This window comes from Oncorhynchus masou, unplaced genomic scaffold (genome assembly GCF_036934945.1).
Source record: "Oncorhynchus masou masou isolate Uvic2021 unplaced genomic scaffold, UVic_Omas_1.1 unplaced_scaffold_1087, whole genome shotgun sequence".
Lineage (NCBI taxonomy): Eukaryota > Metazoa > Chordata > Actinopteri > Salmoniformes > Salmonidae > Oncorhynchus > Oncorhynchus masou.
Window position 1 is genome coordinate 28,522 of NW_027000585.1, and position 18,107 is coordinate 46,628.

The following is an 18,107-nucleotide window of genomic DNA, read 5'->3' on the forward strand; positions in this document are numbered from 1 at the left end:
TCAGTGATCAGAATAGAGGCTGCAGTTCTGTCAACGTCCACCAGAGGAGGACAAAGTACCACCAATAATGACTCAGGATATACCTACATTAAAGCAGGCACAGTTTGGCGCCAGTCAGACCACTGGTTTCAGTCCCACCTAGTCTCGCGGGGCCTTCCTTCCGTACTAACCCAGAAAAAACTGATGGTTTCATGTCTACTATCTCTAGTTAACAGAGTCATTCACCAGGGACGTGTTCTAGATCTGACACTGAGTTACAGGCAGTGATGCGTTGCTCCCTTTCTCCCCAGGACACACCTGCTTCCCCCCCTCCTCTCCTTATTTATAGCCTCATGTAAATGAAGGGGCTATTTTATCTCCTCTCAGAACTGTGTGGGGGGAGGGGGTGGGGTGTGGGGTAAGTTGCCTCATCATTATTTTGGCCCCGTGTAGATCTAGTGTAGGATATTACACTCCAGTTATGATTTGATGGAGGTAGAATATGAATCAGTGATGAAGACAGGATCTCATGTCGAGCAATGAGAGAAGCTGGTGATTGGTTAACTGTAGAGGTCACTTTCCCTCTGGTCCTCTCTGGCTTGTTGATAGGTTAACTGTAGAGGCCCCTCCCCTGATCCTCCTGTCTGTCTCCTTATAGGTGGGTCCTGCAGCCTCTCCTCTCCTCACACTCCAACCCTGCTCATCTCTCAGCTGGACAGTAAGGGCCGTTCACACCACATACTGACAACATGCTGGGGACACTCTGCACTCTCTTCACTGCTCTAACATGTAAGGGATTTACTGTTTGTTCAATCTGAATCCACAAACAATGCCAATGAAGTTTTACATTCATGTATGATAAATTGTCTTAATAAATGGTGTATTTCATTCCCACAGATGTCAGTTGCCAGAAAGCAGTGACACAGACACCTTCAGTACTGACTGTCAGTACAAAGGGGACTGCCGTTTTCACTGTGACATCACCAAATATGAAGGCTATCATGTAATCTGGTATAAACAGGTTCCAGGAGGAGCTCCTCAGTATGTGTTAAGGTATCACTATACACTCGACTCTCCTGATCAATATGGTTCTGGTTTCTCCTCTGATCGTTTCACATCTAAAGCCACGTCTGATAAGGATTATCAGTTTATAATCAGTAATGTGGAGGAGACAGACTCAGCAGTGTATTACTGTAATACATGGGACAACTCTGTTAAAGAGGAAGTATCACAGTGATATACACCATGACAAAAACCTCCCCACCAAATACACTCACTTCTGCTTTCTGTTCTGAATATAGACACTAACTGAATGTCAAGTCATCCTGAACCAGTGTGTCTGCAGGAGGAGAACATTCCATGCTTGTGTTTTACACAAAACCCTTCACATATTTCGTAGAATGTTGTCATTAACAATTACACCTAGTTGTCACAAAGCATTAATGATAAAGTGATATTCCAGAAGGTTCAGTCCTGACAGAAGACTCCATGTATCAGATAACCTCCATGATAGTCAGTCTGTAATAACAGTGAGCAGAAGAGAGACTGTTGAAAATAGAGACGAACACTACGGACTGTAACCTGGGGACTGTTGATAATAGAGACGGCCACTACGGACTGTAACCTGGGGACTGTTGATAATAGAGACGAACACTACGGGCGGACTGTAACCTGGGGACTGTTGATAATAGAGACCTGCCACTATGGACTGTAACCTGGGGACTGTTGATAGTAGAGACGGCCACTACGGACTGTAACCTGGGGACTGTTGATAATAGAGACGGCCACTATGGACTGTAACCTGGGGACTGTTGATAATAGAGACGAACACTCTGGACTGTAACCTGGGGACTGTTGATAATAGAGACGGACACTACGGACTGTAACCTGGGGACTGTTGATAATAGAGACGGCCACTAAGGACTGTAACCTGGGGACTGTTGATAATAGAGACGGCCACTCTGGACTGTAACCTGGGGACTGTTGATAATAGAGACGGACACTAAGGACTGTAACCTGGGGACTGTTGATAATAGAGACGGCCACTAAGGACTGTAACCTGGGGACTGTTGATAATAGAAAAGGCCACTCTGGACTGTAACCTGGTTACTGTTGATAGTAGAGAGTGGACTGTAACCTGGGGACTGTTGATATAAACAGGTTCCAGGAGGAGTCACTCAGTACGTGTTTAAAGTGGTACCACACTGTTTGGAGTTCTGTAGAATATGGTTCTGGTTTCTCCTCTCCTAAATTCACATCTAATCATCAGTCTAAATCAGATTACTGTTTGATTATTAACAATGTGGAGGAGGCAGACTCAACAGTGTATTATTGTAAGACCTGGGACAGCTCTGTTAAGGAATACGTATCACAGTGATATACACCATGACAAAAATCTTCTCCCCAAATACACTCACTTCTAATTCATGCGTGGCAGTGGGGTGAACTGTAAGAAACAGTAGTTGAAGTTGATCAGAGATTATTATAACAATATCCACATGTCACAATGGGAGATCTGAATATAGAACTACCATCCATCCCTACATGTCAACAAGATCATATCATCATCATCATCATCATCATCATCATCATCATCAGGTCAATACTGCATCATATGGATAGTGCTTTAACTGAATGATTCAAAAGGACCAGACACAAACAGCAGAATATGATGCTATTCTATATACTGTTACTTCATAGAGAGGAACTCTAGAAAAGCCTGAGATGTTTGTAGAGAGAGTGAAGCTCTGTCTGAATGGGATGGTTCAGTTCCTGTCCTCTCAGTAGAGAGAGTGAAGCTCTGTCTGAATGGGATGTTTCAGTTCCTGTCCTCTCAGTAGAGAGAGTGAAGCTCTGTCTGAATGGGATGTTTCAGTTCCTGTCCTCTCAGTAGAGAGAGTGAAGCTCTGTCTGAATGGGATGGTTCAGTTCCTGTCCTCTCAGTAGAGAGAGTGAAGCTCTGTCTGAATGGGATGGTTCAGTTCCTGTCCTCTCAGTAGAGAGAGTGAAGCTCTGTCTGAATGGGATGGTTCAGTTCCTGTCCTCTCAGTAGAGAGAGTGAAGCTCTGTCTGAATGGGATGGTTCAGTTCCTGTCCTCTCAGTAGAGAGAGTGAAGCTCTGTCTGAATGGGATGGTTCAGTTCCTGTCCTCTCAGTAGAGAGAGTGAAGCTCTGTCTGAATGGGATGGTTCAGTTCCTGATGATTCAGGTCCTGTCCTCTCAGTAGAGAGAGTGAAGCTCTGTCTGAATTGGATGATTCAGGTCCTGTCCTCTCAGTAGAGAGAGTGAAGCTCTGTCTGAATGGGATGGTTCAGTTCCTGTCCTCTCAGTAGAGAGAGTGAAGCTCTGTCTGAATGGGATGGTTCAGTTCCTGTCCTCTCAGTAGAGAGAGTGAAGCTCTGTCTGGATGGGATGGTTCAGTTCCTGTCCTCTCAGTAGAGAGAGTGAAGCTCTGTCTGAATGTGATGGTTTAGTTCCTGTCCTCTCAGTAGAGAGAGTGAAGCTCTGTCTGAATGGGATGGTTCAGTTCCTGTCCTCTCAGTAGAGAGAGTGAAGCTCTGTCTGAATGGGATGGTTCAGTTCCTGTCCTCTCAGTAGAGAGAGTGAAGCTCTGTCTGAATGGGATGGTTCAGTTCCTGTCCTCTCAGTAGATAGAGTGAAGCTCTGTCTGAATGGAATGATTCAGTTTCAGTCCTCTTAGTAGAGAGTGAGGAGGTTATTGTACGGCCGTGTAAACAAACTGAATCACTGTGGTATTCGGACAAGGAACCAAGCTCATTGTCACTGGTGAGTTCCCTTTATTTTAACCTTATATTTTTGTATTCAAGGCTTGTTTTAATACGTAATAGTTAATAGAGTTACATATTTAACATTATATTCTTCTTTCATGTTTATTTAGTGTAATTAACCTACTTTGTGGACTGATTATCAAGAGTCATGGACACCATGTGACATCTTCATAACCTACAGTACATCTGTAGTTGTTGATTTCTCATTTAAACTTAAAAAACATGATGGACTATTTGACCATGTTGGTTACTGCTGCCACTTGACAACAATACTCATTTATAATGTCTCATACAATAATCATCTATTTACTCAGAGGTAGATTTGAATGTGAATGCTACATAAAGTTGTATCAACCTTTAAGGTACTGGTCCCACCTTATATTAAATGATAAAACCATGATATGGTAAATATAATGTTATATTAAATAATAATAAAACATGTATATGGTAGTTACACACAATGTTGCTACATGATTCATTACATTGCAGGCTACTAAATGACAGTTGGTAACTCTGTTTCCTGGGTGACTAGTAGTAGGATATATGTTTGATTGTATCCCTCATTCAGCACATCTGACTACTTGATGATGTTTAAACGTAGAGATCTGAACTCATTATCCACTTGTACAGAAATCTGCTTCACCTCTGAAGTCACATATGGAGAGTTATTTAGGAAGTTTCAAACTAAGACCAGGTACAAACAGAGATTTGTGAGTAACACGTAACGATAGAATTACATGGTTTTAGGGACTTTTAATTTACGAGGCCAGAATGTTAATTGTTTGTAGCCTTTGAGAAAACGTTGTATTTTTTTTCTACCGTATAATCACACAACCCTGTTTCATTCTACTAATTTATCAAATGATTTTGCGTAATATTTATTCTGCTCATTCCATTGGTCCAGACTCTACCCTCCCTCCGCCTGTCTTGACCATCTTCCCTCCGTCCAGTGAAGAGTTGAAATCCAGCAAAGTCACCCTGGTGTGTCTGGCCAGTCAGATGGCCATGGCCTTCGCAGATGTCAGCTGGACAGCGGGAGGGAATCCGGTCACCGGCGGCATCGCAACGAGTGGCCCGGTGCCGCAAGCCGACAAGACGTTTCAACTCAGCAGCTGTCTGACCGTTGACACGTCAGAATGGAACCAGGACAAAGTGTTCTCATGTAAAGTCACCGCGGGATCCAAGTTCGCTGAGAAAGACATCAAGAAGTCTGAATGCAGCACTGAATAGCCTGAGAACCATTGTAATGTCCATTTCATTTTCTACATCACTTTTCAAGTTATTGTTAATGCATTAGAAGTTTAACCTGCATATATACATTATGTTCCTTAAAAGATGAATAGCTAATCACACTGATATAATAGGCTACACGATAAGTAGACTTTTTATATTTGAAATGTGTTGTTTTGTAGATGTATAATAGAGGAATAGTTAGAGCTTTGCTGTATTGTGGATATTAAATAAAGAACATTCTAAAGAACAAGTGTTTGTATTTGATCATGTTGATGAACATCAGTGTTAGCAGCTCTAAATGAGGGGAGTTTAACTGAACTCAAATAGCGCATTCTGCTCTCTGACTTTAGTCCAGATCCAGAAATAGTTGATCTAGATATCCAGGATGTAGGGCAGGTTTACTGTAATGTTAATGAATAACCAGAGATGGACCACAAGTTTAGTTTATATTAAAACTTCACATTATTGAGAACCTTTCATTAGTGTGATAAGATTGTTTTATAAGAACATTCTGAAAGTAAATATTTAATAATCTTCCATATCTATTTAAAATAGTTGATTTGAAAAGGAAACTTGATTATTTCCTAGGCAATATTTGCTTGTACTTTTCACTGTATGAGGAATTAAAACAACAGCACAATAACGTGATAAATTCAATATATTCATAGTTTATATTCAATAGTGTTATAAACCGACGTCTTACTATAATGTACTTTAACATTTTACTCATGACTCTTTTCTCTCCGTACATCTTTGCCAGCAGGGGGAAAGAGAAGAGATTAAATATTATAATATGCTTCCACCTTGTGGCTCAAACTGTTGTATTTCTTTATAGTTGTATTTCATTGTAATAATTTCCAGAATAAATCCATCACGCAGTTTCAAATCAATCACAAATGATAATGTTATTGAATTTAGTTTACAATATCTGTGTTGTCAGTACAAATCTCTCCTCAGTTCTGTGTTGGTCTGGTTCAGAAAGGAGTGTAGTGATGTAGTTGAGACTAAATCAGTCTAACTAAGGTTTAGGGACCCTCCTTCCTCTGGTCCTAGTGGATGGGTGTAGTAGTAGAAAGACTATATCAGTCTAACTAAGGTTTAGGGACACTCCTTCCTCTAGTACTAGTGGATGGGTGTAGTAGTAGAGAGACTATATCAGTCTAACTAAGGTTTAGGGACCCTCCTTCCTCTAGTACTAGTGGATGGGTGTAGTAGTAGAGAGACTATATCAGTCTAACTAAGGTTTAGGGACCCTCCTTCCTCTAGTACTAGTGGATGGGTGTAGTAGTAGAGAGACTATATCAGTCTAACTAAGGTTTAGGGACCCTCCTTCCTCTAGTACTAGTGGATGGGTGTAGTAGTAGAGAGACTATATCAGTCTAACTAAGGTTTAGGGACCCTCCTTCCTCTAGTACTAGTGGATGGGTGTAGTAGTAGAGAGACTATATCAGTCTAACTAAGGTTTAGGGACCCTCCTTCCTCTAGTACTAGTGGATGGGTGTAGTAGTAGAGAGACTATATCAGTCTAACTAAGGTTTAGGGACCCTCCTTCCTCTAGTACTAGTGGATGGGTGTAGTAGTAGAGAGACTATATCAGTCTAACTAAGGTTTAGTGACCCTCCTTCCTCTAGTACTAGTGGATGGGTGTAGTGGAGAGACTATATCAGTCTAACTAAGGTTTAGGGACCCTCCTTCCTCTGGTCCTAGTGGATGGGTGTAGTAGTAGAGAGACTATATCAGTCTAACTAAGGTTTAGGGACCCTCCTTCCTCTGGTCCTAGTGGATGGGTGTAGTAGTAGAGAGACTTTATCAGTCTAACTAAGGTTTAGGGACCCTCCTTCCTCTAGTACTAGTGGATGGGTGTAGTGGAGAGACTATATCAGTCTAACTAAGGTTTAGGGACCCTCCTTCCTCTAGTACTAGTGGATGGGTGTAGTAGTAGAGAGACTATATCAGTCTAACTAAGGTTTAGGGACCCTCCTTCCTCTAGTACTAGTGGATGGGTGTAGTAGTAGAGAGACTATTGGTATCTGCATGACTAAGTAAAGATTCACCTTAATTAGAAGTTAGGATTCACACCATCCTGCCTCAGTGATCAGAATAGACTCTGCAGTTCTGTCAAAGTCCACCAGAGGATAGGACCACCAATAATGACTGAGGAAAGATCTACATGTACATTTCAACAGGAACAGCTGTCTGTAGACCACTGGTTTCAGTCCCACCCAAAGACCAGCTGGTGGTTTCATGTCTACTATCTCTAGTTATCAGAGTCAATCACCAGGGACGTGTTCTAGTTCTGACACTGTTACAGGCAGTGATGTGCTGCTCCCCTTCTCCCCCAGGACACACCTGCTTCCCCTCCTCTCCTTATTTATAGCTTCATGTAAATTAAGGGGTTGTTTTATCTCCTCTCAGATTTGTGTGGGGGGAGGGGGGAGTTAGGGGGATTTGCAGGTGACCAGAGGAGTGGACTGAAACTGAAAATGTTTCCCAAATGGCACTATATTCCCTTTATAGTGCACTAATTTTGACAAAGGACCATTGGGTTCTGGTCAACAGTAGTGCACTATAAGGGGAATAGGGAGACATCTTAAGTACCTCATCATGATGTTGGTCCCGTGTAGATCTAGTGTAGGATATTAAACTACAGACATGGTTTGATGGAGGTCGGAGGTTAGATACCTCATCATGATGTTGGTCCTGTGTAGATCTAGTGTAGTATATTAAACTACAGACATGGTTTGATGGAGGTAGGAGATTAGATACCTTATCATGATGTTGGTCCCGTGTAGATCTAGTGTAGGATATTTAACTACAGACATGGTTTGATGGAGGTAGAATATAAGTCAGTGATGAAGATTAGATGGAGGTTAGATACCTCATAATTTTCATCATCATTCGACTCTCTTCTCTTTATACATCAATGAGGTCGCTCTTGCTGCTGGTGAGTCTCTGATCCACCTCTACGCAGACGACACCATTCTGTATACTTCTGGCCCTTATTTGGACACTGTGTTAACAACCCTCCGGGCAAGCTTCAATGCCATACAACTCTCCTTCCGTGGCCTCCAATTGCTCTTAAATACAAGTAAAACTAAATGCATGCTCTTCAACCGATCGCTACCTGTACCTGCCCGCCTGTCCAACATCACTACTCTGGACGGCTCTGACTTAGAATACGTGGACAACTACAAATACTTAGGTGTCTGGTTAGACTGTAAACTCTCCTTCCAGACCCATATCGAACATCTCCAATCCAAAGTTAAATCTAGAATTGGCTTCCTATTTCGCAACAAAGCATCCTTCACTCATGCTGCCAAACATACCCTTGTAAAACTGACCATCCTACCAATCCTCGACTTTGGCGATGTCATTTACAAAATAGCCTCCAATACCCTACTCAACAAATTGGATGCAGTCTATCACAGTGCAATCCGTTTTGTCACCAAAGCCCCATACACTACCCACCATTGCGACCTGTACGCTCTCGTTGGCTGGCCCTCGCTTCATACTAGGCTACCCTGGGGAGGGGTAGCCTAGAGGTTAGAGTGTTGGACTAGTAACTAGAAGGTTGCAAGTTCAAACCCCCGAGCTGACAAGGTACCAATCTGTCGTTCTGCCCCTGAACAGGCAGTTAACCCACTGTTCCTAGGCCGTCATTGTAAATAAGAATTTGTTCTTAACTGACTTGCCTAGTAAAAAAAAGTAATTTTAAAAATTCTTGTCGCCAAACCCACTGGCTCCAGGTCATCTACAATACCCTGCTAGGAAAAGTCCCCCTTATCTCAGCTTGCTGGTCACCATAGCAGCACCCACCTGTAGCACACGCTCCAGCAGGTATATCTCTCTCGTCACCCCCAAAACCAATTCTTTCTTTGGCCGCCTCTCCTTCCAGTTCTCTGCTGCCAATGACTGGAACGAACTACAAAAATCTCTGAAACTGGAAACACTTATCTCCCTCACTAGCTTTTAGCACCAACTGTCAGAGCAGCTCACAGATTACTGCACCTGTACATAGCCCACCTATACTTTAGCCCAAACAACTACCTCTTTCCCTACTGTATTTAATTAATTTATTTATTTTGCTCCTTTGCACCCCATTATTTTTATTTCTACTTTGCACATTCTTCCATTGCAAATCTACCATTCCAGTGTTTTACTTGCTATATTGTATTTACTTTGCCACCATGGCCTTTTTTTGCCTTTACCTCCCTAATCTCACCTCATTTGCTCACATCGTATATAGACTTGTTTCTACTGTATTATTGACTGTATGTTTGTTTTACTCCATGTGTAACTCTGTGTCGTTGTATGTGTCAAACTGCTTTGCTTTATCTTGGCCAGGTCGCAATTGTAAATGAGAACTTGTTCTCTACTTGCCTACCTGGTTAAATAAAGGTGAAATACTTTTTTTTTTTGGTCCTGTGTAGATCTCGTGTAGGATAATAAACTCCATTCATGGTTTGATGGAGGTAGGAGATTAGATACCTCATCATTATGTTGGTCCTGTGTAGAACTAGTATAGGATATTAAACTACAGATATGATTTGATGGAGGTAGAATATGAGTCAGTGAAGAAGACAGGATCTCATGTAGAACAATGATCATACTAGATTCTGGTTACTTTGATCATTCAGAAAAATTACACTGAAAAATAATAGTAGCTGGTGGTCGGTTGATTGCAGAGGCCCCTCCCTCTGGTCATCCATGGCTTGGTGATAGGTTAACTGCAGAGGCCCCTCCCCCTGATCCTCCCTGGCTGTCTCCTTATAGGTGGGTCCTGCAGCCTCTCCTCTCCTCACACTCCAACCCTGCTCATCTCTCAGCTGGACAGTAAGGGCTGTTCACACCTCACACTGTCAACATGCTGGGGACACTCTGCACTCTCATCACTGCTCTAACATGTAAGGGATTTACTATATGTTCAACATGAATCAAAGAAAGCCATTAGAAGTTGTTAATTCATGTTTGATTTAATGTCTTAAATTGTATTTCATTCCCACAGATGTCAGTTGCCAGAAAGCAGTGACACAGACACCTTCAGTACTGACTGTCAGTACAAAGGGGACTGCCACTTTTCACTGTGACATCACCAAAGATGAAGGCTATTATGTAAACTGGTATAAACAGGTTCCAGGAGGAGCTCCTCAGTATGTGTTAAGGTTTCACCATACTGACTCCTCTCCTGATGAATATGGATCTGGTTTCTCCTCTGATCGTTTCACATCTAAAGCCACGTCTGATAAGGATTATCAGTTTATAATCAGTAATGTTGAGGAGACAGACTCAGCAGTGTATTACTGTCAGACATGGGACAACTCTGTTAATGTGCACATATCACAGTGATATACACCATGACAAAAACCTCCCCACCAAATACACTCACTTCTGCTTTCAGATGTTCTGAATATAGACACTAACTGAATGTCAAGTCATCCTGAACCAGTGTGTCTGCAGGAGGAGAACATTCCATGCTTGTGTTTTACACAAAACCCTTCACACATTTACTAGGATGTTGACATTAACAATTATACCTAGTTGTCACAAAGCATGAATGATAAAGTGATATTCCAGAAGGTTCAGTCCTGACAGAAGACTCCATGTATCAGAACCTCCATGACAGTCAGTCCCCTGGTTTACAGTAGAGACATATTACATCAACAGTCATTTAGTGATGTACTGTTAGTTCAGAACCCCACTATCAGGTCCAGATATTATTATCATTATGTTATTATTATACATATTATGACATGCTGATATAAACTAACTAACATAAATGAGAAGAAACAGAATACTGATCTTTACAATGCAACAAAACAAATCCAATATGTTTATGAAATAGTCTTCTCTTAAATATTTCAATTTTTTATAGTTTAATAGTGACTCTAATTGAAATGTATGTCACAGTTATGAAAATATAGGATACATCCAGTTATTATTTATAAATCTGTCTGTTGGTCTTGTGAAGACCCAGATACAGTACGTTTGAGAGTAGATAGTGATTGGTTAACTGTAGAGGCCCCTCCCTCTGGTCCTCCCTGGCTTGGTGATTGGTTAACTGTAGAGGCCCCTCCCTCTGGCCCTCCCTGTCTGTCTCCTTATAGGTGGGTCCTGCAGCCTCTCCTCTCCTCACACTCCAACCCTGCTCATCTCTCAGCTGGACAGTAAGGGCCGTTCACACCACACACTGACAACATGCTGGGGACACTCTGCACTCTCTTCACTGCTCTAACATGTAAGGAGTCTGACTTCCTGGAGGTTTTACTTCCTGGTTTATTGATAATGAGTCTGTATGTTTCTCTTTACTACATGTCACCTTCTTATTTCCCAGGTGTCAGTGGTGTGACTGTGGTGACCCAGAAGCCTCCTGTTGTGACGGTGAGGAAAGGAGACACGGCCACTCTGGACTGTAACCTGGGGACTGTTGATAATAGTGCTCATTGGTATAAACAGGTTCCAGGTGGAGTTCCTCAGTATGTTTTAAGGTGGTACCACACTGGTTGGAGCTCTGTAGAATATGGTTCTGGTTTCTCCTCTCCTAAATTCACATCTGATCATCAGTCTAAATCAGATTATCGTTTGATTATTAACACTGTGGAGGAGACAGACTCAGCAGTGTATTATTGTAAGACCTGGGACAGCTCTGTTAAGGAATACGTATCACAGTGATATACACCATGACAAAAACCTCCCCACCAAATACACTCACTTCTGCTTTCAGATGTTCTGAATATAGACACTAACTGAATGTCAAGTCATCCTGAACCAGTGTGTCTGCAGGAGGAGAACATTCCATGCTTGTGTTTTACACAAAACACTTCACACATTTAGCAGATTGTTGTCATTAACAATTGCACCTAGTTGTCACAAAGCATGAATGATAAAGTGATATTCCAGATGCAGCCTCCATTTTGTGGAAGCAGGTAAATAAGTCACTTGCATTTCAGCCTCTACATGTGTTGTGTTGACAGTTACTATAATCCATAGGCTAACTTTATGACAGACTTCTCAGATGAAATCTATGGTCATTCTCAGTGTTCCTTGCTCTTGTAATTGATGCTTATAGCCTATTTTCATGTTCCTTTTATAAATGAAAGTGCACAATACTGCCTTATCTAGACACCGAATGATAAAAGAGTCAGGCTTAACATAGCAGTGGTTTCTCCTCTCCTAGACCCAACGTTTTGTTGGATGAAAGCTGAATTGAGAAAGTCATGATTTATTATTATTGTAACGTGTATTTGTGGATCAACAGAACTGCCGTGTTAATGTGGGGAGTCGGTAAGTATCCTGTCAAATCTCATGTTGGGGAAGCAAGGCAGGTTTATGGAGTCCAGGTGAGTAGGGGATAACATTTATTTAGACATGTCAGCATCACATTTCTTTAGTGTTATTAGTCTTTAGTGTTATTTTTTTTTTCTGGGTGAATAAGGTTTGTAAAATATCATTGTGGTTGGGGGTAAGGCCTAAAGTATGGTAAGTATAAGTGGCCTCATCTCATTGGAAACAAGAGCAAGGTAAGTTTATGATGATTACAGACGGACACTGTAACCTGGGGACTGTTGATAGTAGAGACGGCCACTAGGACTGTAACCTGGGGACTGTTGATAGTAGAGACTGCCACTCTGGACTGTAACCTGGGGACTGTTGATAGTAGAGACGGCCACTAAGGACTGTAACCTGGGGACTGTTGATAGTAGAGACACTAAGGCTGTCCTGGAAACTGTTGATAGTAGAGAAGTCTGTCTAACCTGGGGACTGTTGATAGTACAGATGGTTCGGACACTAAGGACTGTAACCTGGGGACTGTTGATAGTAGAGGACTGGAACCTGGCTGTTGATAGAGAGAAGCCTGTCTAAGGACTGTAACCTGGGGACTGTTGATAATAGAGAAGGCCACTAAGGACTGTAACCTGGGGACTGTCCTCTCAAGAGACATAAGGACTGTAACCTGGGGACTGTTGATAATCTCAGTCTGTCTGTAACCTGGGATGATAGAGATGGACACTCTGGACTGTAACCTGGGACTGTTGATAATAGAGAGAGGCCACTGGACTGGGACTGTCCTCTCAGTAAGAGAGGGCCTGTCTGAATGGGATGTATAGAGAGACGGCCACTGGACTGAACCTGGGGATGTTGATAAGTGGTCCTCTCAGTAGAGGACTGTAACCTCTGTTGATAATGGAGATGGTTCACTCTGGACTGTAACCTGGGGACTGTTGATAATAGAGAAGGCTCTAAGGACTGTAACCACTAAGGACATGTTCTAGGAGGAGTCCCTCAGTACGTGTTAAGGTGGTACCACACTGTTCGGAGTTCTGTAGAATATGGTTCTGGTTTCTCCTCTCCTAAATTCACATCTAATCATCAGTCTAAATCAGATTATTGTTTGATTATTAACAATGTGGAGGAGGCAAACTCAACGGTGTATTATTGTAAGACCTGGGACAGCTCTGTTAAGGAATACGTATCACAGTGATATACACCATGACAAAAATCTTCTCCCCAAATACACTCACTTCTAATTCATGCGTGGCAGTGGGGTGAACTGTAAGAAACAGTAGTTGAAGTTGATCAGAGATTATTATAACAATATACACATGTCACAATGGGAGATCTGAATATAGAACTACCATCCATCCCTACATGTCAACAAGATCATATCATCATCATCATCATCAAGTCAATACTGCATCATATGGATAGTGCTTTAACTGATGGATTCAAAAGGACCAGACACAAACAGCAGAATATGATGCTATTCTATATACTGTTACTTCATAGAGAGGAACTCTAGAAAAGCCTGAGATATTTGTAGAGAGAGGGAAGCTCTGTCTGAATGGGATGTTTCAGTTCCTGTCCTCTCAGTAGAGAGAGTGAAGCTCTGTCTGAATGGGATGGTTCAGTTCCTGTCCTCTCAGTAGAGAGAGTGAAGCTCTGTCTGAATGGGATGGTTCAGTTCCTGTCCTCTCAGTAGAGAGAGTGAAGCTCTGTCTGAATGGGATGGTTCAGTTCCTGTCCTCTCAGTAGAGAGAGTGAAGCTCTGTCTGAATGGGATGGTTCAGTTCCTGTCCTCTCAGTAGAGAGAGTGAAGCTCTGTCTGAATGGGATGGTTCAGTTCCTGTCCTCTCAGTAGAGAGAGTGAAGCTCTGTCTGAATGGGATGTTTCAGTTCCTGTCCTCTCAGTAGAGAGAGTGAAGCTCTGTCTGAATGGGATGGTTCAGTTCCTGTCCTCTCAGTAGAGAGAGGAGCTCTGTCTGAATGGGATGGTTCAGTTCCTGTCCTCTCAGTAAGAAACTGAATCACTGTGGGATGGTTCAGTTCCTGTCCTCTCAGTAGAGAGAGTGAAGCTCTGTCAATGGGATGAGTTCAGTTCCTGTCCTTTAACCTTATAGCTTTTGTGGGATGGTTCAAGTTCCTGTTTTAGAGACGTAATAGTCTGAATGGGATGTTACATATTTAACATTATCTGTCTGGATGGGATGGTTCAGTTTATTTCAGTAGTAATTAACCTCTTTGAATGGGATGGACTGATTATCAAGAGTCATGGACACCATGTGAACAAACTGAATCATAACCAAGGAACCAAGCTCATTGTCACTGGTGAGTTCCCTTTATTTTAACTCATTTTTTGTATTCAACTTGTTTTAATAAAATAGTTAATGAGTTACATATTTAACCATTATATGGTTCTTTCATGTTTATTTAGTGTAAATAACCTATTTATAATGTTATCTCATGGACACCATGTGACATCTTTTAACCTACAGTAGATTTGAATGTGAATGCTACATTTAAACTTAAAAATATGGACAATTTGAGGTACTGGTCCCACAACAATATATTTATAATGTCTCATAAATAATCATGTATTTACTCAGAGGTAGATTTGAATAATGTTATATTAAATAACATAAAGTTGTATCAACCTTTAATGATTGGTCCCACGTGATAAACCATGTATATAAATAATGTTATATTAAATAATGATAAAACCATGTATATGGTAGTTACACACAATGTTGCTACATGATTCATTACATTGCAGGCTACTAAATGACAGTTGGTAACTCTGTTTCCTGGGTGACTAGTAGTAGGATATATGTTTGATTGTATCCCTCATTCAGCACATCTGACTACTTGATGATGTTTAAATGTAGAGATCTGAACTCATTATCCACTTGTACAGAAATCTGATTCACCTCTGAAAAGTCACACATGGAGAGTTACTTAGGAAGTTTAAAACTAAGACCAGGTACAAACAGAGATTTGTGAGTAACACGTAACAATAGAATTACATGGTTTTAGGGACTTTTAATTTACGAGGCCAGAATGTTAATTGTTTGTAGCCTTTGAGAAAACGTTGTATTTTTTTCTACCGTATAATCACACAACCCTGTTTCATTCTACTAATTTATCAAATGATTTTGCGTAATATTTATTCTGCTCATTCCATTGGTCCAGACTCTACCCTCCCTCCGCCTGTCTTGACCATCTTCCCTCCGTCCAGCGATGAGTTGAAATCCAGCAAAGTCACCCTGGTGTGTCTGGCCAGTCAGATGGCCATGGCCTTCGCAGATGTCAGCTGGACAGCGGGAGGGAATCCGGTCACCGGCGGCATCGCAACGAGTGGCCCGGTGCCGCAAGCCGACAAGACGTTCCAGCTCAGCAGCTGTCTGACCGTTGACACGTCAGAATGGAACCAGGACAAAGTGTTCTCATGTAAAGTCACCGCGGGATCCAAGTTCGCTGAGAAAGACATCAAGAAGTCTGAATGCAGCACTGAATAGCCTGAGAACCATTGTAATGTCCATTTCAATTTCTACATCACTTTTCAAGTTATTGTTAATGCATTAGAAGTTTAACCTGCATATATACATTATGTTCCTTAAAAGATAAATAGCTAATCACACTGATATAATAGGCTACACGATAAGTAGACTTTTTATATTTGAAATGTGTTGTTTTGCAGATGTATAATAGAGGAATAGTTAGAGCTTTGCTGTATTGTGGATATTCAATAAAGAACATTCTAAAGAACAAGTGTTTGTAGTAGAGCATGTTTATGAACATCAGTGTTAGCAGCTCTAAATGAGGGGGAGTTTAACTGAACTCAAATAGCGCATTCTGCTCTCTGACTTTAGTCCAGATCCAGAAATAGTTGATCTAGATATCCAGGATGTAGGGCAGGTTTAATGTAATGTTAATGAATAACCAGAGATGGACCACAAGTTTAGTTTATATTAAAACTTCACATTATTGAGAACCTTCATTAGTATGATATGATTGTTTTATAAACTGGGTTGTTCGAGCCCTGAATGCTGATTGGCTGACAGCCGTGGTATACTGTATCAGACCGCATACCAAAACATTTATTTGTACTGCTTTCATTACGTTGGTAACCAGTTTATAATCGCAATAAGGCACCTCTGGGGTTTGTGGTATGTGGCCGATATATACGGCTTAGGGCTGTAAACAGGCACTCCGCAATTCGTCGTAAATAAGAACAGCCCTTAGCTGTGGTATATCGGCCATATACCACATACCCCCTCAGGACCTTATTGCGTAATTATTAGACCATTCTGAAAGTACTTCTTTAATTATCATCCATATCTATCTGAAAAAAAAACTGTTGATTTCTGATGAATCATGTGATTGGGGATCGCAATATTTCCTGTACAATATTTGCTTGTACTATTTCACTGTATGATGAATTAAAACAACAGTACAATAACATGATATATTCATATTATATAGTTACAATATTCAAAAGTGTTTTAAACTTGCATCTTACTACGATGTACAATACCATTTTAGTCATTAATACTTTGCCAGCATGTGGAAAGAGAAGAGAGAAACATATTGTAATATGCTGCCACCTTGTGGCTCAAACAGCTGTATTTCAACAGTGTATACTGAGGGAATAAATCATTAGGAACATCTGCTCTTTCCATGAAACAGACTGTCCAGGTGAATCCAGGTGAAAGCTATGATGTCTTATTGATGTCAACTGTTAAATCAACTTCAATCAGCGTAGATGAAGGGGAGGAGACAGAATAAAGATGGATTTTCAAGCCTTGAGATAATTGAGGCACGGCTTGTTCATGAGTATATTTGCCAGCAGGCAGAAAGAAAATAGTTGTATTTCAACACTACATTTACATTTACATTTAAGTCATTTAGTATCTTATCAGACGACTTCACTATAATTGTAAAGTAGCCCTGTAGTACTTTACTCTTGTATTTTCACTATTTACTAGGGGTGAAACAGTACGTGTATTCGTATTGAACCGTTCGGTACAGGGTCCACGATGCACGGGGTTCGATACGCACTGTGAACCGAACAATACATTCATCATATATTATAGCTAGGAATATATATATATATATATATATTTATATATTTCATTATAAAAAATAAACCAATGGTGTATAAATTAATGTGGGGAAAATACCGACATATCAATAAAGTTGTCTTAAAAAATAAAGTTGTTTAGTCTCGTAGCTGATTAGTTATTTCACTCCAGCGAGAACAGAGCTGAGAGTTCGTCGTAGCAGCAATTAGCTTATGAAGGAATTAGCAGTTAGCTAAATGCAAAGGAGCAACATGGCAAGCATTGGTGAGCCAGGGAAACAATATCCAGCTGACTCCGGTACGGCTAAAGAAATCAACGCAGCGATAGCGGCAGAGGGTTGAGAGATACCTTGAGCAGAAAGCTGCAGTGTTTTCTACACTGACTGATCAACCTGAGACGAAGAATGTCAAAGATATTGTGACTTTGTCGGAAAATGATATAAGACTTGCAGAGGTGCAAAACCTCTCAAAACACAACACTGATATGCACTGAGAACATTCCATCAGTTTCCATGGTCCTGCCGATGAAAACAATGGTCCTGGAATCAATGGTGGCATGATGAAGATGAACCCGCGGTAAGGGATGTCAAGACTGCTATCAGAGTTAACCTGGAGCCTAGATATGCTGACCCTGGTTCCAAGACTTCTGACACCAGAGCACCGCTATGGACCCCGGCTCAAGTCCCTGATGCTGCTGCTCGCCTGGTGAATTCACAGCAGAGATGGTGACCAATATACAACAGGTGTTGTAT

General features: G+C 41.3%; 1 protein-coding gene and 1 pseudogene across 1 annotated transcript; both read left to right on the plus strand.

Annotated features, from left to right (window-relative positions):
• Positions 1-679: 679 nt before the first annotated feature.
• Positions 680-5,250, plus strand: LOC135529076 (immunoglobulin lambda-1 light chain-like; annotated as a pseudogene).
• A 5,862-nt stretch (positions 5,251-11,112) lies between these two features.
• LOC135529077 (immunoglobulin lambda-1 light chain-like) lies at positions 11,113-16,043 on the plus strand. Its single transcript, XM_064957986.1, has 4 exons — positions 11,113-11,235; positions 11,332-11,661; positions 14,574-14,603; positions 15,465-16,043. Exons 1-4 carry the CDS (start codon positions 11,196-11,198, stop codon positions 15,788-15,790), a joined length of 726 nt encoding a protein of 241 aa, XP_064814058.1. The 5' UTR covers positions 11,113-11,195; the 3' UTR covers positions 15,791-16,043.
• The last annotated feature ends 2,064 nt before the right edge of the window (positions 16,044-18,107 follow it).